We start from the raw sequence: 21,930 nt of genomic DNA on the forward strand, positions 1-21,930 counted from the left end.
TTTTAAAGAAGATAAAATATTTTTAGTGTAGTTTTGGGCCAGTGAGATAGCTCAGTGGATAAAAGTGCTTTATCCACTCTACAACCCGATGTGACCCATAGAACTCACCTGGTGGAAGGTGAGAATTAACCCCAGCAAGTTGTTCTCTGAACACACACATGGGCACATGCAGATGCATGCACATGCATGAGCGCACACACACACTTTTTAAAATCAGAAATTTACTTACAACAATTAATATAAAAAGTGGTTGAAATTTTCTAAAAATTAACTTTAAGTGAAGAATAAGCTTCAACATGACATTACTTACCAATATCGTGTGAACTCAGTGTGTGAACATTTAACTCTAGCCTAGTTGAATACCAGGAACCAATCCTTCTCAATTACTTCATCTAATTATAGTTAAAAGATGCCTCCCATGGAAATATAGTAAAATATATGTTCATAAAGTTTTTAGCAGTCCTAGAAATAGCCTTTTAGGAAAGACTGATCTAACTCAAAGGTATACTTTTGTGTATATATATATATATATATATATTATACACACACACACACACACACACACACACACACACACACACACACTTTTGTATAGTCATCACTGAGGAGGAAGGCATACAGAAAACCTCTGACTTTTAAGGTAGAATGTAGCCCTACTGGATATGGAGGCATACATCCCTATTCTTTCTATCAAAATTTTATCCAAATCTAAACAGTTGCTCAGAGTTGACATGTTGGCCCATAACCATCTATAACTCTAGTTCCAGGGAATCTAACACCCTCTTCTGATCTCTATAGAAAGTAGGCACATGTGTGGTACCCAGACATATGTGCAAAATTACTCACAAGATAGATAAATCTGCATTTCAATTTACCTAGTAAAACTAGGAAACAACATCATTTAATGTTTCTGCTGTATTTCCTAATGACATATCACAGAAAGGAAAACATAAACTCTACTAGGGCCAGCTAGAAGGCTCAGCAGATAAAGGCATCTGCCCAAAAGCCTGATAACCCCTTTTAACTCCAGACCCATATGGTGGAAAGAAAGAGCTGACCCCCATAAGCTGTTGTTCTCTAACTTCTACAGGTGCACTGTGGAACACGCATACACTCGATAAATTCAGAACATTTTAAACTTTTGTAAAAATCAAATCTACTGAAGGAAGATTTTAGGGGCTAGTGGGAATTCCTTCTCTTAGAGGGACTCATAAAAGCAAAGGCTTAGTTGCTTTTCACCTGATTAGAAAACTGATTAACACTATAAAAGGCCCCAGAAGCCATTGATTCCAACAGTCAAGCTGTGTTAGTACACTTGGGAATAGCTAGATGTGCACTCTTGAGGTGAACAGTTTCTGCCAGGGGGTTGGGGGCATAGAAGAAGGACAATAGAAGAAACAGAGAAAATGTATAAACATGTAGAATACTGTGAAAGCTTTAGACTGTGGCTTCACTCATGTGACACAGTGACTGACTGTGGCTGGCATAAATGACCTTTGTCCTATTCGTGAAACCTACAAACATACTTTAGAAATGCTATGCCTGCTACTGCTGCCTTTCAGTTTGTGGCTTTGCCCAGTGGAAGCTGTGTTGACTGAAGCATAGACCAGTGCAAGGAACTCTCTGTAACTGGGCCCAGTGTTGCTTACTGGTTCAGCTAGCATTTTCAGTTTGTTTTTTAAAACATCTGAATTGTAAAATGGAGGCTGGTAACTGTCAATTGTACTAAAATATCTGAAGTTATTATTGAAATGCCGTATAACAGGAATAGTTGAGGATGAAATGGAGACAATAAATCTAGTTACTGATAGACTATAAATTACATCCACAGACATTTATGTTGCTAAGTGTGGGGGAAGAGACTTATTACATAGTTACTCAAATGCATAAAAATAGAGGGAAATAACATGCAGGAAAGTTAAACTATTGTTTTGAGATACAATGAAAAGCATAGCTAAACCCACTTAAATGCTGTTAGTAATGTAAATTCTTAGTTGTCAAACAAGGTAAAAGATTCTTGTTTTGCTTAAGTAAAATTAAAATATGTAGATTTGAATAATGGTATTAAAGACAACGGAAGTGGAACAGAATTCTATATAGACAGTAGTTTTCTAATGCAAGTAGACATGTAGTTTTCAAAAAGAAAGACCGTCTAAATCTGCTCAAGGTATCAGTTAATCTGTAATTGTGAGTCAGGCTCACTCCCTTGCCCTCACCTGTATTAAAGTGGGTCTATTTCAAGCAGGACTAGCCAAGAAGACAGGGATTCCTTCTCCCAGCTCCTATTCTTGGGCTGTTATTTTACCCTGGAAAGGGAAGGCTGCCATTTGTCATCAATCCCATCCCCAAGTCCAGGTAAGTGTGGCCAAGAGGATTATTGACCCCAACCCCACTCATAAAGGACAGAGACTCTAATCCAGTGGTTCTCAATGTTCTTAATGCTGTGACCCTTTAATATAGTTCCTTGTGTTGTGGTGACCCCCAACCATAAAATTATTTTTGTTGCTACTCTGTAACTGTAGTTTTGGTATTGTTTTGAATGGTATGTAAATATCTACTATGCAGGATATCTGATGTGTAAGCCCTGTGAATGGGTCATTTGACCCTCAAAGCAGTCATGACCTATAGCTTGAAAACCACTGTTCTAATTGCCTCCTTGGAAGCCAAACAATGGAAGGAGTTTTCACAGCCCGAGGGGTAAGCTACAAAGATCAGGGCTACCAACAGGAATGTATCCACATCTTCAGTACCCATCTGTAGAACAGAAGTATTACATACCATACTGGGAAAAATCCCTACATCTAGTAAAACACTCAGAAGATCTTTGCTGGGGCAAGCAATCCATAAAGTGTATATGTATGCTGGCTAGTTTTATGTCAACTTGACACAAGCTAGAGTTACCCAAAAGGAGGGAACCTCAATTGAGAAAAATACTTCATAAGTATTGGCTATAAGGTATTTTGGTTTTTAAAAATTAATGTACTTATTCACTTTACATCCCAATATCACTTCCCCCTTCTCTGCCTAGTCCCACACACAGCTCCTCTCCCATTCCTCCCCCCACCTCACACACACACACACCAGCACATCAGTCACTGCAGGACTAGGTGCATCCTCTCTCACTGATACCAGACAAGGCAGCTTAGTTAGGGAAATGGAATCTACAGCCAGGCAACAAATTCAGGATCAGCCTCCACTTCAGTTGTTGAGGAACCTGCATGAAGACCAAGCTGCACACCTACTATATATGTGTGTTGGGGGAAGGCTAGGTCCAGCCCATGCTCGCTCTTTGGTTAGTGATTCAGTCTCTGGGAGCTTCCAGGGTCCAGGTTAGTTGATTGTCTTCATATAGAATCCCTATCCTCTTCGGGTCTCCCAATCCTTACCCCCAACTCATCCATAAGACTCCCAGAGCTCCATCTAATGTTTGGTTATGTGCCTCTGCCTCTGTTTATGTTAGTTGTTGAATGGAGCCTCTCAGAGGACAGTTATGCTACGCTCCTGTCTGCAGGCATAACAAAGTATCATTAATAGTATCAAGGATTGCTTCTTGCTCATGGAATGGGTCTCAAGTTGGGCCAGTTATTAGTTGACTATTCACTCCTTCTCTGCTCTATCTTTGTTCCTGCACATCTCGTAAGCAGGACACATTTTAGGTCGAAGTTTGTGGGTGAGTTGCTGTTCTTATCCCTCCACTGGGAGTCCTTCCTGGATACATAAAGTGACCACTTTATGCTTCATATCCCCCACTGTGAGGACTTTCAGCTAAAGTGACCCTCATAGCCACCCTGAGACCTCCCCTATCCCAGGTCTTTGGAATGTCCTAGAAATGACCTCCCCCCACACACATACACACTGCTAATTTCATTCTCTCTCCCCTATTCCCCCTATACTTGATCCTCCCCCTGCCCTACTCCCCTCCCCTTTCCAACCCAGTTCCCTTCACCCATCCATCTACAATATTTATTTTATTTCCCCTTCTGAGAAAAATTCAACTCATTTGGGTACTCCTTGGTATTTGGCTTCTTTGAGCATGTAGATTGTAACTTGATACACTTTATGACAAATATCAACTTATAAGTGAGTGCATACCATGCATGTCCTTTTGGGTCTGGGTTACTTCACTCAGGATGATATATTCTAGTTCCATCCATTTGCCTATAACATTCATGATGCCCTTTTTAATAGCTGAATAGTATTCCATCATGTAAATGAACCACATTATCTTCATCCATTCTTCAGTCGAGGGATATCCAGGTTCTCCTGGATTCTATAAGAAAGCAGGCTGAGAAAGCCATGGGGAGCAAGCCAGTAAGCGGCATTCCTCCATGGCCTCTCTCTTCATCAGCTCCTGCCTCCAGGTTCCTGCCCTGTTTGAGTTCCTGGCCAAAGCTCCTTCCGTGATGAACAGTGATGTGAAAGTATAAGCCAAATAAACCCTTTCCTTTCCAAAATGGTTTTTGGTCATGATGTTAGATCACAGCAATAGTAACCCTAACTAATAAAAGACGGGGTGGAGACTGATATAATTTAGAATGAGAAATGGAAAACTGTGCCTACTAGTATGTGGAAAGCAGAGGGAGGCTTAATGATAAGCAGTCGGGAGGCTGGTAGCTAACCAACATAGTAACGTGGCAGAAGATCCAGACATTTTATACCAAGCATCATAGAAAGAATCAGCTTCTTTATTGTCTTCCTGAATATGTGCTAGAGTGAGACAAGACAACAAGCCATTCACTAAAGACCCAAACATTCAGCCTCATCAATGAAGGGTATATGTCTCTATGGCACAAAATCCTGAAATAGCACCTCTGATTAAACAGGACCTGAGAATAACTATCAAGAAGCTAAATTTTAAACTAAAATCAAATGTATCTTTTTATTCTGTGTGACTTTTCAAGGTCATGCCTTCTTAGACATGACCTGCAAACTACTTGTCCTTTGCTGAGTATGGGGCTGAAGTGTGTAACCTCCTAATACTCTGAGATGTATTCAATGGTAAAAAGTAAACATCTAGTTGGCTGAGGAGACATAAACATATTCTTTAACCAACTAGTGGCTTTTGCTTATTGTGAGTTACAGATAGTCAAGTTAGGGTAAAAACAAAGGAGAAAAATTTCAACAATGACCTCAAGTGCTGCATTATGCATAGAATGTACAACCATTCTGAAAATCATTTGGCAGTTCCTCAGAAAATTGGACATAGTTCCACCAGAAGATCCAGCAATACCTCTCCTGGGCATATACCTAGAAGATGCTCCAACTTGAAATAAGGACACATGCTCCACAATGTTCATAGCAGCCTTATTTATAATTGCCAGAAGCTGGAAAGAACCCAGATGTCCCTCAACAGAGGAATGGATACAGAAAATGTGATACATTTACACAATGGAGTACTACTCTGCTATTAAAAACAATGAATTTATGAAATTCTTAGGCAAATGGATGTATCTGGAGGATATCATCCTTAGTGAGGTAACCCAATCACAAAAGAACACACATGATATGCACTCACTGATAANTGGATATTAGCCCAGAAACTCAGAATACCCAAGATACAATTTGCAAAACACATGAAACTCAAGAAGAAGGATGACCAAAGTGTGGATACTTCAATCCTTCTTAGAAGGGGGAACAAAATACCCATGGGAGGATTTACAGAGACAAAGTTCGGAGCTGAGACTGAAGGAAGGACCATCCAGAGACTGCCCCACCCGTGGACTCATCCCATAAAGAACCACCAGACCCAGACACAATTGCAGATGCCAACAAGATTTTGCTGACAGGACCCTGATATAGCTGTCTCCTGTGAGGCTATGCCAGTGCCTGGCAAATACAGAAGTGGATACTCACAGTCATCTATTGGATGGAGCACAGGGTCTCCAATGAAGGAGCTAGAGAAAATACCCAAGCAGCTGAAGGGGTCTGCCACCCTATAGGAAGAACAACAATATGAACTAACCAGCACCCCCAGAGCTCCCTGGAACTAAACCACCAATCAAAGAAAACACATGGTGGGACTCGTGTCTCTAGCTGCATATGTAACAGAGGATGGCCTAGTTGGCCATCAATGGGAGGAGAGGCCCTTGGTCTTGGGAAGATTCTATGCCCCAGTATAGGGGAATGCCAGGGCCAGGAAGCAGGAGTGGGTGGGTTGGGGAGAAGGGGGAGGGAGGATAGGGACTTTTCAGAGAAGAAACTAGGAAAGGGAATAATATTTGAAATGTAAATGAAGAAAATATAATATATACATATATACACATATATACATATATACATGTATACGTGTATATATATAATAGACTTCACTAACTAAACAAGAGAAAATTGACTAATAATATTGACTACTCCTGATCAATCTACAGATCTCTAAATGTGACAAATGGTAAATAATTCAGGCTTTCAAAGAAGACTAAACACTTAAAAGCAGTATAAATCTTTTCAAATAACTAAATAAAAAGTTGGGGATATAGTTCTTTAGTGGTATACTTGCTCCGGATACACAAAGACCTAAGTTTAAACCTCAGCACAAAAAGAAAAAAATCTCAGCTGAATAAAGCCAAGCATGCAAAATTAAATGAAGGCATAGTAACCTACCTTATTGTGATAGTTAATCCTGATCATCAACTTGATAAAATTGAGAAACACCTAGGAGATTAGTAAGGCATACCTCTAAGTATATCTGAGCACATGGCCAGAGACAAATAGATCATGAAAGCTCTGACCTAGTGAATGTTTTAATACACTGTTGGAGCTGTGCAGTGGTAGTGCATGCCTTTAATCCCAGCACTCTGGAGACAGAGGCAGGTGGATCTCTGTGAGTTCAAGGCCAGCCTGGTTTACAGAGAGAGTTCCAGGACAGCCAGGGCTGTACAGAGAAACCTTCTATCTTATATCAAACAAAAACAAAAGAAAGGAAAAATATAAATGGACAATTTTAAGAATAACAATTGAGATGGGGCCTGTAGCTACACTATGGTGCACATGCTTAATATGCTCATGGCTCTGAGTCCCCAGTTCACACCCAAGATAATTAAATACAGAGTGCAGTAGTTTATTTTCAAAAAGTGGTTAAAGAACAACTGCAAAAATATAAACAAAAGTCCTGAACTATACAATAAACCAGGCCACGAGTTATCTATAGAATACCCTACCGAACACTATCAAAGTATACATTTTTATGTGTTCATGGAACATTGTGCATCATAGACAATATGTTAGGTGGCAGAACAAGACATGATGAATGTAAAAAAAGAGGCTTGAGTTATTCAAACTGTGGTCTGTGACAACTGCAAATTAGGGGTAATTCATAAAAGGAAATCTGAAAAAAATGGGCACAAGTATATGAAAATTAAACTTCAGGGTCCTACATAATGAGTCATAGGAGAAACCACAAAGAAAATTAGAAAATAGAGACGAATAAGAACAAAATGGCAACATGATAACTTATGAGGCACATCTAAAATAATGCTGATAAATATAAACCTATAAGTGCTTTTCGTATAAAAGAAGAGAATCCTCAAACCAATAACCTAATTTTATATATTAAACTAGAAAAAAAAGCCAAAATCGGAGCTTTACACATTGCTAGTCCCTGCTGTTTAGGAAGCTGAGAAAGGATTGCTGCATGAGCCTGGTAGTTAAGGGGGTACTTAAAGGGCATCCAAAGCAATGGTAATGCAGTTACCTGACATGTAGTGCATGAGGTCTTGAATCTCTCTAGCACTGCAAACTGAGTAAACCCAAAGATTCAGAAAGCAGGTAACTACTAAATCTGGATCATCTATAAATGAAATAAGAATACCAAAAGAATAAAGTTAAATAATACACACTTTTGTTAAGTTTTATTTACTAGATATATTAATTATACATAAGGGGCCTCATTGTCATTTTCAAACATGTGTTTGGATCATACCCCTAATACTGTTTCTTGTGATCCCCCTTCTCTGACTTAGAAAGAAACTGAAATTAAGAATGATAAAGAAACACTACTTACTGGCTTTGGAAAAATTAAGTATGAGGAATAATATGGCAACAAATTAAGTGATAGACAAAATTGACAATTAGTAGAAAGTCACAAATTACTAAAGTTAATTCTAGAAGAAATGGAAAATCTGAGCAAATATATAACAAGGACTCAAAACAACTAATTAAACTCTACAAATAATTTAATATTATAATTCCCAGTTTCATTATTTTCTCTACAAATGATATAATTTCATTCTTTGAGGCTGAATCATACTGTGCTGTATAAATAGTACATTTTATTTACTCGTCCACTGATGGGTACCTAAACTTACTCTACAACTTGATTTGTGAGCATTGTTGCTGTGAATATGAACATGCACATTATATCTTCTCCTTTGTTATACAGATGTTTTGAATTTGATGCAATCCTAATGTCTGTATTTCCACTGAGCTATTGGCATCCTATCCAGAAAATTGTTACCTGTGCCAACATCTTGAAGTGTTTCTCCTGTTTTCCACTTGTAGTTTGGAAGTTTCAGTTTTATGTTGAGTGTTAGGGTTTGGTTAGAGGTTTACATAGAATAAAAGAGTGGCACAGTTTCAGTCTTCTACATGGAATCATCTAATTTTTTAACTACCATTTGTTAAAATGATTCTAGCTTCTGGTGTATGTTTTTGTCACCTTTGCCAAGAATCATATTCCTGACAATTTGGATATACACATGTATGGTCCTCTCTTTCTGTTCCATTACTATACATGCCTGTTTTGTGCCAATACCGTGATTTTTGTTGTTTCCATGGATCTGTAGTATAATTTGAAATTGGGTGTTACGATAACTTTGGATGTGCTTTTTTCCCCCCTATTTGGGGTCTTTTCTGTTTCTATGTGGTTTTAAGGATTATTTTTCTACTTCTGTGAAAAAGAAAGGTGTTGGTATTTTAATAGGGGATTGTATTGAATCTACAGGTGAATTTTATTAGTATGTAGGTTTAACAATATTAAATCATCTAATGCATGAACATAGGAGGACCCTTTCATGGTTTGTCATCTTTCTATGGGGTGTTATAATTATTATTGTAGAATCCTTTCATCTATTCCATTGGTTCTCAACTTGTGGGTCACGACCTCTTTTGGGATCAAATGACCCTTTCACAGAAGTCACCTATCAGATGTCCTGCATTTCAAATATTTACATTGTAATTTATAATAGTATCAAAATTACAGTTACAAAGTACCAATGAAATAATTTTATAGTTGGAGGTCACCACAACATGAGGAACCATATTAAAGGGTTGCACAGTTAGGAAGGTTGAGAACCACTGATCAGTTATATTTTCGATGTGGTGTGGTTTTGTTCTGTTTTGGTTTTGAGGTTAAGTTAATTTATTTTTATGATTTTTTTGTCTCAACAAGTTTTTTTTCATCAGTGTGTAGGCTATTGCTTTTTTTATTTTTGTATCCTATCATTCTCTAGGATCTTTTAAATATGAGATCATACCCCTGAAAACATAGATAGCTTGATTTTTCTTTCCCTATTTATAGTTCTTTTGGTTTTGTCTTATTACTCTAAGATTTCCAGAAGTTTGTTGAAGAAAATTGATAATAGCGAATACTACTTCACTCAGTCAGAAAAATTATAATTAAAAAGACCATAGCAAAAATTTTAAATGTTGAAAAAGTATAGGAAGTATAGCTACTTTTGAGACTACTTTGTCATTTTCTTATTTTAAATTAAATGTTTTTTTAAAAAACAAAGAAAGAAAGAAAAACACAACTTGGCCTACAGTAAGAAATGTTTAACAGTGAGGTACATCTCCATCAAGTTTGCCATTTTCTTTTTCCTTAAGATTTTTTTTTCAAAATTTTGTTTTGTGTGTGTATGTGTGTGTGTGTGTGTGTGTGTGTGTGTGTGTGTGTGTGTTTGTATCTGTCTGTCTGTATATTTATGAGTATGTGCCATGTATGTGCAGATGCCTGTGGAGGCCAGAAGAGGGCGTCATTTCCTGGAGCTGGAGTTTCAGGTAGTTTTAACCGACCTAATGTGGGGGCTAGGAACTGAACTTGGGTCCTCTGGAAGAGCTGCAAACACCTTACCCGCAGAGCCATCTCTTCAGCCCCAAATTTATTATTTTCTTAAAAGATTAAATATGTATGTATCAGATGACTCATTCATTTCACTCCTAGCTATCGCTCCAAGAGCACTGAAAAGATATGCCCACAGAAAGACTTGAATATTAATGGAAGTATTAATCATAATAGCCAAAAAGCTCAAAGAACATAATTATCTATCAACTGGTAAGTGGATAAACGTACTGAGGTATGTCCATCAATGAAAAATTATGTAGCAATTAAGTCAAACTACTGCTAACAGGCCAGATCATGAATCAACCTTAAAATCTTTATGCTTAGGGCTGGTCAATTGTAGAGTGCATGCATATGAGGACCTGAGTTCAAACTTCAGCACTTCAAATAATTATTATGCTAAATGTTCATGAAAAAAGTCAAAGAGATATTAAGTCGATGGAAACTTCGTGGAATGGAAGTCTTACTATTATAAAGATGTCATCTCCTCAATCCATAGTTTTCATGCATTACATTCAATGAACTTATTCTAAGATTTATATCAAAAGGTAAAGTTGAATGGATGTGTTGGCACAGCCCCTTATTCCTAGCTACACAACAAAAGTAGAAGGATCCCTATGCCTGTTCAAGGCTAGCCTGAGCGCATAGTCCAACCCTATCTTGGAAAAAAAGATACTAACCCCTTAATAACTAAAGCAATCTTGAAAAAAGGAGGAAAATACAAAGTGAAGGCTTATGATAAGTGTCTAAGACATAGAGGTAATTGCTAAGGATTATTTCATGAACCAAAGAACTCAAGAATATATGTTCATACTGATATATTCTATTGATATTGACAAATAAAGAAGCAGTTCACTAGACTGAAGTTTTTTCAACAATTAGTGCTGGAGCAATTACATAACTTTGTAGTCAGAAACAAAAATGAACTTGACTTAAAGCCCCATGAACTCAAAATTATCTAACTACAGAAGGAAAGGAGAGCAGGGTACATCTAGGATCTGGTGCTAAGTAAAGAGTTCTTAGATTTGCATCAAAAAATGATTTGGAAGAGAAAATATGGACTTTATCAGAATTAAAAGTCTTATCCCTTGAAATGCCACTTAAGTTTTTTTGTGGTGTTTTAGTCTGTAGAACTAAGGATGGCCATAGCTCTTTATACTTTTCTGTTTTGCAATGTTAGGGATCAAACCTCCTCCTTCCCAAGTACTCTACCACTTGGTCCCAGCTTTTTACATTTTTCTGACTCAGAATGAACATGAAAGTTTGGAATCAGAACAAATTTGTTAATGCTAAATAAAATTAAAAGTAGAAGTGGTAGAAAGGCTTCTAATTATTAAATCATATATTAAAGTTAAGTCTATATGGTATTGGCTTGAAACAAATAAACACAAAATTAATAGGCTAGTGACAAATGTTTGTATGTATAAAAATTTAGTATCTAATAAGAGTTTTACCAAATAAAAAGAATCTTTTCACATGTAAGCAGTACTAGCCCAATTGTTCAGATGAGAAAACTAAATCTTCCGGAGGTTAAGGCAGTTGCCTAGAGTCACAGAGTATTAGAACCTCACTGCCAAGGAAGTCAGCTTCCAAAGTATGTAATCTTTGCCACTATTTTCTGTAAAAATAACGGTTCTATCAATGTGTCTACAGTATCACAGGCATTTACTATCTAAAAGTAAATATTAGCTTACTAAAATTATAATAGAATGTATAATAGTTGCATGATTATGTATAATTATGTAATAGGAAAAATGCTATCTTATTACTGAAAATGGAAAGTTTTCATGATATGGGTTTTTGTTATTTTTATATTTATGTATTTTTATTTTATGTGTATGGATATTTTGCCTGCACATATGTCTGTTCACCATGTGCATGCAGTACCCATGGAGACTAAAAGAGGGCATTGAATCTTCTGGAACTGAAATTGCAGACAGTCGTTAGACATCATGTGAGTGCTGGGAACCAAACCCAAGTCCTCCACAAGAACAACAAGCCATCTTTACCACTGAATCAACTCTTCAGCCCCCATGATTTAGTTTTGACAGAGATAATCCTCAGTGGAATAATATATTTTAGAAAATAGTACATGATTAACAACCCTAAATATTGGTAGATTTAATCATAATTATTATTTATTCTATCCTTTCACCCCATTGACATATTAGGCCCTACACTATGTCTCATAACTTATTCAACACTCATTGAATAGCATACTGATTCAGTAATGGAGGTTAGCATATGCTGCAGTGACTTACTCAGCAAATATTTATTGAGCACCTACTGTGCTATACTTTATACTAAGAATTCAGATTAACATTGGAGTATAAATCAAACCAATCAAAAACCTCTAATCCCTAATAAAGTTAGTTAATTCCTCCTCCATCAAGCTGTCTTTGATTTTCTAGACACATTTAGTGAGGCACTCAGAACAACCTGCATGATCATGCCCTGCAAATTGTATTAGACTTTCTGTGAGTTTGCCTCTCTCTCACAGTTGACTCCTTTAGGTCATTTTTCTTTTATAATATTCAAGATGTATATAATTCAAATAATTCTGCTTTGGAAGCTCTTTTTTGGTTAAGTTTTGTTGTTTTTTCATTTGTTTTAGCATGACCTGATTGATAATCTTCCAATAAATATTTACCAAGGTTCATGATAAAGGAGAAATAATAAACAAAGATCATCAAGAACACACAAGGTCCTAGACCTCCTGGTAATTCACATAGACACTTGAATATATTTTCGTTGTAGATAATTAGTAAAACATTTAAACTTTATTCTGTTACTCACACAGTCTGTAATTTTCAATGTCTTTTATTTATAGTTTTCATGTCATACCTTGATGGCAACATTTTTGATATGTTTTCTTCACATTTGCCAAGAAATAAAGAAAAAAGCTTTGAAATAAAAGCTTAAGTAAACTAAATCAAGAAATTATAAAAAGTAGTCTTCAAGGCAAAAAAGTATTGGTAAAAAGAACACTTTGGGAAAGATACAAACTATGAATTATGTGCTAAATAACATAGTATCAGAAAATATAAACTAGGTCATAAATTATGAATAAATTTCCCAAGTGAACAATGATCAGAAAAGACAGTACAGAATGTTCTAGGCAAAGGGAAGTTTTGTCAGTTACAGAGTTCTACCTATATATCCTAGATATTTAGAATATAATTGCTAAACAAGTCACAGGATTTGGTAATTCCTGCCATTCCAGAATCATTGTAAAATTCAAAGGAATTTGAGCTTAAAGAAAAATATTGGCGGTAGGGATGTTTATACTGTTCTCTCCCCAATGGAGAACAGTAGTTCAGAGAGCTTTCTAGATCCCAGCCAGATTGTGGCTCCAGTAATTAGGCTAGAGTCTCCAGGAATTAATTCCATGTGTTGCTCCAGCCACCCATTGCTTTAAATGCCAAGTTCCCAAAGTCTAGAACAACTCTAGACTAGATGTGCATGTACATTGTCTTATGCACCCTTAAGGAGCTAAGTACATATTTTATACTAATATATTTGTAGGGTTTTTTTCCATTTGTCTCTTCATTCATAGTATCTATAATAGTAAGACACATTCAGTTCATGGACAGTCAATTCAAATACTCATGAATAGGTACTTAATTAGATTTAATAGGTACTTAATTAGATTTCTTATCTTTAAAAATGGTACCATGTCATCCAGCCATCTTCACAAGCCAAAGTTCTTGGGGTCTTGGGGTCTTCCCTTCCCTTCCCTGTCCTGTAAAACCTGTGACCAAGGGTTGGGAGTGACTAACATGCATGTAGTCCTGAATTCCATCCCTAGCACTGTGGGAAAAGAAATTCCTATGACCAAGTCTTGTGGGTTTATATGCTGGCAGCTCTTAATCTTATCCCCAAACATCATCCTCACTGTCAGTGCCTTCAGTTAGTCCATTTTTGGCCATAGATTCAGTCACCTTAACGGATACATATGTCAGTATCACTCTCCTGCTGACAATCCTTAAATGTCTTCCTACATTTCGGGGACAAAGATTTACAGAATCTTATTTGGAGACTATGATATAGTGGCCGACTTTATAATTTTATCCACTATCATTCACCAGTATCAAACCAGGTGTACCTTGCCAAATCATGCCTCCATATTATTCTTCCCTAGAATAAAATAGGATGCTTATTCCTACCTTGTATCTCATTAAATTATACAATCCCCTTGAAACTCTGCTCCTGATGAGTTTTTCAGGTGACTTCCTTGCCCATTGGACTCTTCTGTGTTTTCATAGAACTCTGTGCATTTTTTTCTTAGCATACCACACTACACTGTCAATGTTGTTCATGTCTATTTCCTCTGCCACTCAGATTTGGAATTACTATAAGTTAACCCAAAGTTTGATTCCTGACAAGTTTATGGAGTTTTTGTGTGTGCATGTTTTTTGTGTGCATTCTAGGAAAATTCTCTTCTTCTGAGCTACATCTCCAGCCATCATTCTTGTTATTATTTCTGGTAGTGTCTTGCTATGATGCCCAGGCTAGCCTGGAACTCTCTATCCTCTTTTCCTCCTAAATAATAGAATTACAGGTGTGTGCTATAATGCTTGGCACCACTTTAGGTTCTTAGTGTCTGGGACATTAATGATGGGAACTGTGATCAAATAATGATGTTTTTGTTTCTAGATACATGGTTCAGTGGCCTGGTGGCCGAATCCTGCATCGCCATGAACTTGACACCTTCCTTGCACAGGCAGTTTCTACTCAGCTTTATGAACCAGATCAGCTTCAAGAACTCAAGGTGATTTATCCTACCTTCATTTAAATTCCTTTCTCTGCTTTTTTGGTTTTGATTTGAGTGTTTTGTTGTTTTGTTTTGTTTTTTTGAGACAGAGTCTCAGGCTGGGCCTAAACTCACTGTGTAAGGAAAGAGGACCTCGAACTCCTGATCCTTTAGCTTCTACTTCCTAAGTGCTGAGATTATAGGTGTATCCCACTACACTCACATTCTCTTTCATAAGCTCATAGGTCTACTTTTAGTCCTTTTCTTTTGGAGCTAGGGAAAGAAAATTTTGATAGGTAAGTGTTTTATTTACCTTATCCAAGTAGATCCTTCTGTTAATAAAACTAAGGGATGCCTGCTATCTTCTCCCAACACCATGATGAATCCGAATACTCAGAAAAGATAGTTTACAAGGCTTGTAAACCATGGTAAGGTTGGCACTTATACGTTGCGGGGACCTTAGTGTCCCTACTTGTCTCTGAGTAAATATATATCTCCAATTAGTTTGTTTGTTTGTTTGTTTGTTTAGTGTGTGATTGTAGGTGTGTGTGAATTACAGTATACATGTGGAGGTCAAATGACACCTCTCAGCTGTCACTTCTCTCCTGCCACCTTGGAAGATCCAGTGATCAAGTTCGGGTGATGAGTCTCGTGTACAAGGGCCTTTACCTGCTGAGCCATCTCATCATTGCTTCTGCTCCCAACACATACACTTAATAAAGGGTAGTATGTGATATTATCTTTTATTAGCCTGATGTAATTGCCATCTCTGAGGTTTACTGCCTCCGATCTGCTAACCTAGGCCTATTGCTGTAAGCTTTCAGCCTCTGTACAATCTAATCCAGACCTAGAATGTTTTCAGCCTCTGGGACTTGCTGCTGAATAAGCTCACCCTTACTAGCTCTTTCTGAATTCTGGCTGGTTCAACTCAGGTGTTCTGACTCAAAAGTCCTGATTCAATCTGGCTTTTCAGGGCTTCTCCTGAATGGCTCTGTTTAGCCACAAACTAACTCTAGCAATCTGTTCTAAACTTCTGGCTCCTTCTCATTCTCTGGTTCGTTCTGTCTTTACCTGTGTCTAGCTTGTTCTCACTCTGCAGCCTGTCTCTGTATGTTCAACTGTCCCAGGAGAATTGCTTTCTCCTCTGTTTTTGTGAGAGTTGAGCATATTCTATTCTGTCAAATCTTTCTCTGATTCATCACTTTGTCTACCACTCAATTATACATCACTTTCAAACATGGGTGCTTCCTTCTACAAACTAACTTTCTTTACCTTCATTGTTTGGGATTAAAGGTGTATGCTAAGGGCATGTCTTAGTTTGGATTTTACTGTTGTGAACAGACATCATGCACTGTCACCTTGCTAAAACTGATTCTTCAAAGGAAACTTGCTGAGTTGACAAATGTAAACATTTTTGGAGTTCTTGATATATATTACTTATTTGCAGTAGATATTCCTCAGCATTTGTAAGACTTCCAATTTATCTCATTGCACTGTCACCAGTATTGAATATTCTTTTGGTTTTCACTTTTTGAAAGTTTCAAATTTGATGAGCAAAATGTGTATCCTCTAAATCATCTCAGGGAAAGGTGGACATATAAACTACTTTTACACTCAAGTGACTGTTGAAACGCAATATGTATGGCAGCTCATGACTGTAATCCCAGTACTCAGGAAGCTGAGGCAGGAGGATTACCATGACTGTGAGATGAGCCTAAGCAATAGTGTAAGACCATTAAAAAATGTTATTTTACATTTATTATTTACTTATTGTGGGTGCAGTGCAGGGGGGTGCATTGTGCCGTGAAGTCCATGTGTAGGTCAGAGGACAACTTGCAGGAACTGGTTCTCTCCTTCTACCATGTGGATAGCCTAGGGATTGAACTCAAGTGTCCTCACCCATAGAACCATCCCACCAGACCAGCATGTTCTAATTTAATTGGAAGAGTCAACATGACAGGAATAATAATAAGTGTTACCAATGACAATCTAGGTTAGGTACCCCTTATCCAAAATGCACAGAATTGACCAGACATATTTCAGATTTGAGATTTTTACAGACTTTTTAATATTTGCATAAACACAATGAGGTATCTTGAGATAGAACCTAAATCTAACTATGACTTCATATATGTTTCATAGATACCTTATAAACATAGCCTAATGATCATTTTATTCAATATTTTAGGGAATCTGTATTTTAACTGCAACCAAACATATGAGGCTACAGACTTTAGGTTGTTTTAAGCATAAACTTTTTCATTTCTTTTTTTTTCCTTGTAGTTTCTTAATATTTTTTCTCTGTGATGGTTTTAGATTGAGAAACTGGATGCTCGGGGGATCCAGCTTGCTGCCCTGTTCATGAGTGGGGTCGACACAGCTCTGTTTGCTAATGATGCATGTGGCCAGCCAGTCCCTTGGGAACACTGCTGCCCCTGGATTTACTTTGATGGCAAGCTGTTCCAGAGCAAACTCATTAAAGCAGGCCGAGAGCGCGTATCACTGGTTGAACTCTGTGATGGCCAGGTACCAGTACACACCCTGATCTGGTATGGGAACAAATTTGTAGGCATGGAAGTGGGGCTAGAGCTAAAACATTAGTTCAGTAGGGACCAGTAGTGAGACAGTGTGTCTGACTTAAGCTAAATGTAATCAACATGGTCTCCAATACCTATAATCCAATACCTATAAATATATGTCTATTACAAAGGAATATGTTGGAGAGTCATGTTTTCCCCCACTTCAAGTTTTTATAACTTTTTCCTTGGGGCTGGAGAGATGGCTCAGCGGTTAAGAGCACTGACTGCTCTTCCAGAGGTTCTGAGTTCAAATCCCAGCAACCACATGGTGGCTCACAACCATCTATAATGAGATCTGACACCCTTTTCTGGTGTGTCTGAAGATAACTACAGTGTACTTACATATAATAAATAAATCTTTTAAAAAAAACTTTTTCCTTACTGAGAGTATTTCTTTTCCATGGAATTCCCATATACACTGTATCATATGCCCTTCCTGGAACTCTTAGAATTTCATTTCTCCTTATTCACAAATACTACAAGGCACTTTTCTAAGTGATATTCCTGGTGGGGAAGGGGAGTTAGAAATAGAAGCAAGTGGTAAGGAGATGATAGAGTAGGTTTTACAGTATAACCTTGGGAAAGGTGAAAAACAGCAAAAGGGAACCTTACTCGGTAGTGTATCTATTTAGTGGGGAGTGAACTGAGGGACTAAAGGGTCAGAAAATCACTCCCATCCTGCCCCCTCTTCTTTATAAATAGCATTGTATTGCAACATGGCCACATTCATTCATTTACATATCTACGACTTTGTTCATGCTAGGATGACAGAGAAGAGTAGGTGTGGCAGACACAGTGTGGCCCACAAAGTTCCAGAAGTTTACCAACCCCTGGAACTAGGTATATGCACACAGCCTCATCAGAGCTAAGGGTCTTCAGTCCTGAATGTGAGAGAGGTTCAAAAGCTCTGTAAGTGTCTAGGTTTTTTTCTTTTCTCTGTTACCTGATTTTGTTACCTCTCCCTTAAAAGAGTGATCTAACCTATTGTTGGTGTGCAGTCGACCCTTTTCTGATGTCCCTATTGTTATATTTGTTTTCCTCATAAGCTGCTGGTCAGAAATAATCTTATGGTATTGTAGGTTTCTTGTGAAGAGTAGGAACTTCAATGCCAAACAGGCTTTCTGAGGCTATAATCTAGAAGCATTTTGCTGCCCTGCGCTCAATTCCCACAATGGGAAGAGAATTGTGAGAGTGTGCCTATAGTGCACAGTACTGTGTGTGGAACATGGGGAAAGTTCAAATCAATACTAATTCCTGTCCTCATTTGAAGGCTGACCTGGCAAGCAAAGTGGAGAAGATGAGACAGAGCATCCTTGAAGGCGTCAACATGAATCATCCGCCACCTTCGGCTCTGCTTCCCTCACCTACGTTCGTGCCTCCCATGGTGCCCTCTCTCTACCCTGTTTCTCTTTATTCCAGAGCCATGGGCTCATTTCCACCTCCCCCTCAAGCAAGGAGTCGAGGGTTTGCAGGTCAGTATCTAAGAATGAGGTGTCATCTAATGTATCTCATAATGAACACTCCAGCTTACTGCCAGTTGCAGAGTCAACAGTTTCATATATATCATACTTTGAATTCCACTCTACGGTATAATAATTTGACATGTGACTATAAATGTTATATCCTATGGAAGAAAGTCCAGCGAAATCCAAGTCCATTCTCGATAGAGGTGGTTGTTTTGCAGTGGTTTGAGTCTCATCATCCAAACTCATGCAGTCTGGGCTGATGGAAAACCAAGAATCACTCATTACTTCCTTATTTTGATAGTTATAATTCATGTGAACTGGAGCATGCTTGCTGCTAGTTCATTCACTCCTTATAGGCAGTTGCAGGAAGCTTTTTTAGGAAAAGAATTGGAAGTACGTGTCAGTATTGGAAGATGAACAGTAGCTTGATATTGGGGGTAGACCTGATACATTGCCTACCTTCAGCTCTAAAAGCATGGAAAGAGATTTGATCAGTGGACTACATTTTTTTTATGAGTAAACTGTAGCTGTCTTCAGACACACCAAAAGAGGGCATCAGATCCCATTACAAATGGTTGTGAGCCACCATGTGGTTGCTGGGAATTGAACTCAGGACCTCTGGAAGAGCAGTCAGTGCTCTTAACTGCTGAGCCATCTCTCCAGCCCCAAGATTATATCTTAGTAGAGAAAACAAGTACATGGATACATGTATAAATTATGCTGACAGCCAAGCTTCTGCTTAATAAGGAATAGACAAGCATGGTTCAGGCAGCTCAAATCTTGATACACTAAACAACCTGATTCTGGTGAACCAGTTTGTATGTGTATGGTGGTTGGGGGGATCAATCCTAGGACTTTAAACATTCTAGGCTGGCATTCTAGCTATATGCATCCCCAGCTCTGAAACAGGATAAACAATAGGGATATTTTAACATGAACTAGCAAGAGCTTGTCATTAGGTGAGTGTATCTTTGCTGTTGAACATGTGTATTGTATGTTTCTCCTCTAATTAAAAATAGTAAAGTTGGAAGTTGAACTTAGTCTTTTAGGGTCCCAAAATGCAGCAGTTATATTTAGCTCAAGGGTGGGCTTACATGAGCAATGTAGCCCCCTGTATAGTCAAGTTGTATAGACCAAGGAGCCAACCATTCCATTCCTTTAAGCTGACTTAGCTGTTCTCTAATTGTCTCTGTGTTAAAGAAGCTGGGGCTGGAAGGGTGACATGATAAGAATGAGTGAAGATTTAGAGTGGAGAGGAACATGTGGATTTGATAAAAACACATATGCATGGATGAAAATTTTGAATTCTTTTTAAAAAGGAAAAATATATTTGGTGCTAGAAAACTTTTTTCTATACAAATTCCTCTTATGTGGCAGACTATAGAGTTGAAAGAAATCATTCACTTCCACTCCAGTTATTCAAGTGGCTCTAAAGAGAAATCTTCAATCCTCTTCCCTGCATTAACTTTCTTTGTTATCACAGTCCGGTCACAGAGAAGTGGGGCTAAGAAGAATAGGTAGATTGTGTAGTATCTTTCATTTCACCTCTTGCTCTATCTTGCACTTGCCGTCCACTACTGCTATTCTTCAATTACCAGGTCTCCATCCAATCCCTCCCCAAGGAGGAAAACTGGAAATTGCTGGCATGGTGGTGGGCCAGTGGGCTGGCAGCAGGTCTTCCAGAAGTCGAGGATCCTTTGGCATGCAAGTGGTTTCTGTCGGTGGGCCAGGAAAGGGGTATGTATGTATTTGAATGCATTGGTATGAGCTAGTGTACCTTTAGGAAAATACCCAGCTATTGAATCCTTCTGTTAAGGTAAGATGTATTAATCAACTTTCATATTTGAAATAAGCTTTAACTTTAGCTCATCAAATATGTAACAAATGCTCTGCTTGATAAAAAGAGTTTTTGTAGTGAGGACAACAAGGAACATGAATAATTCAGTACAACATAGTAATGGTAGAAGTAGAAATTTGCAGTGGTAATACTAAAGAGAGTCATCTAAATTAACAAGACAGGGTGAGCAGTTAACCAAGTTAAAGTGGAATTTGGGATTCTGTTCTCATGGTCACTTTTCTCCCTCTTGCTAAAGACATGGAAAAGAACAGGCTGGTAGAGGATCCAAAAGTCACAAAAAAGGAAATAAACAAGTAAGTATCTCTTGAGATTATCCTGCTTCTTTGACATCTTTTGCCCTTTCTGGCTAAATTACAAGAGATTATGGCAAACATGGAAAGCTGAGCTGTCTGGGGGCAGTTTTCATGCCTTTGCTAGCCTTTTGATTTCAGTGCCCACTTCTCTGGTGTGTTGGTCAGTAAGCGTTTGTCACTCTGAATTGTTCCCACAGGGCTGCAGAGGCTCTTTTTTTCTGAATGAAAGGTCACACAATAGAAACCAGGTACAATGTCCTGAAGACCTGTGCCTAATATAGTGGTGCTGCATGCAGCCAAAAGGGAACAGAGTGACACCAATAGCTAGATTGTCTAAAGCCTGTCTGAGCTTTGAGTGCCCAGCAGAGATGCTTAGAAAACTTGACTTGACTTATGGGACATGGAAGTATTGCTATTCTGCTGTGTGTGTGTGTGTTTGTGTGTGTGTGTGTGTGTGTGTTCCTAGAGCTTGAACCCAGGGCCTTGCACATGCTAGACAAATGCTTTATCACTGAGTTACATCACCAGCTTTCACCTATTTGTGTGTATGTGCAGGTGTGGATACATATTTATGTGGAGTTCAGAAGTAGATATCAGTTGTCTTTGTCGCTTTCCACCTTTCCTCCTCTCCTCTCCTCTCCTCTCCTCTCCTCTCCTCTCCTCCCTCCCTTTCTCTATTCCTTTGAGACAGGATCTCACTATAAAACCCTAGCTGGCCTAGGACTATCTATGTAGACAAGGCTGGCCTCACAGCGATCCACTAGCCTCTGCCTCTCACCTGGTATTAAAGTTGTGTGCCAAGCTGTTATCAAATATCAATCCAAAATCTACTCTTCTATATATACCTATACTTACACTATCAACAGTAAGTCCAACTATTATCCAGGAATAGTGATGCATACCTTTAATCCCAGCACTCAGGAGGCAGAG

General features: G+C 38.2%; 1 protein-coding gene across 2 annotated transcripts in view; it reads left to right on the forward strand.

Annotated features, from left to right (window-relative positions):
* The window catches only part of Fam120c (family with sequence similarity 120C), a 113,286-nt gene that overhangs the window by 85,752 nt on the left and 5,604 nt on the right, over positions 1 to 21,930 (forward strand). The window contains exons 11-15 of one of the 2 annotated variants that reach the window (XM_021187926.2): positions 14,708 to 14,822; positions 17,121 to 17,330; positions 18,654 to 18,855; positions 20,448 to 20,586; positions 20,943 to 21,000. In XM_021187926.2, the coding sequence (XP_021043585.1) occupies positions 14,708 to 14,822; positions 17,121 to 17,330; positions 18,654 to 18,855; positions 20,448 to 20,586; positions 20,943 to 21,000 (724 nt within the window). The remainder of the gene's footprint in view (positions 1 to 14,707; positions 14,823 to 17,120; positions 17,331 to 18,653; positions 18,856 to 20,447; positions 20,587 to 20,942; positions 21,001 to 21,930) is intronic. The other variant, XM_021187927.2, reaches the window with a different exon arrangement.

The sequence above is a fragment of the Mus pahari genome, chromosome X (assembly GCF_900095145.1).
Source record: "Mus pahari chromosome X, PAHARI_EIJ_v1.1, whole genome shotgun sequence".
In the NCBI taxonomy this organism is placed as follows: Eukaryota; Metazoa; Chordata; class Mammalia; order Rodentia; family Muridae; genus Mus; species Mus pahari.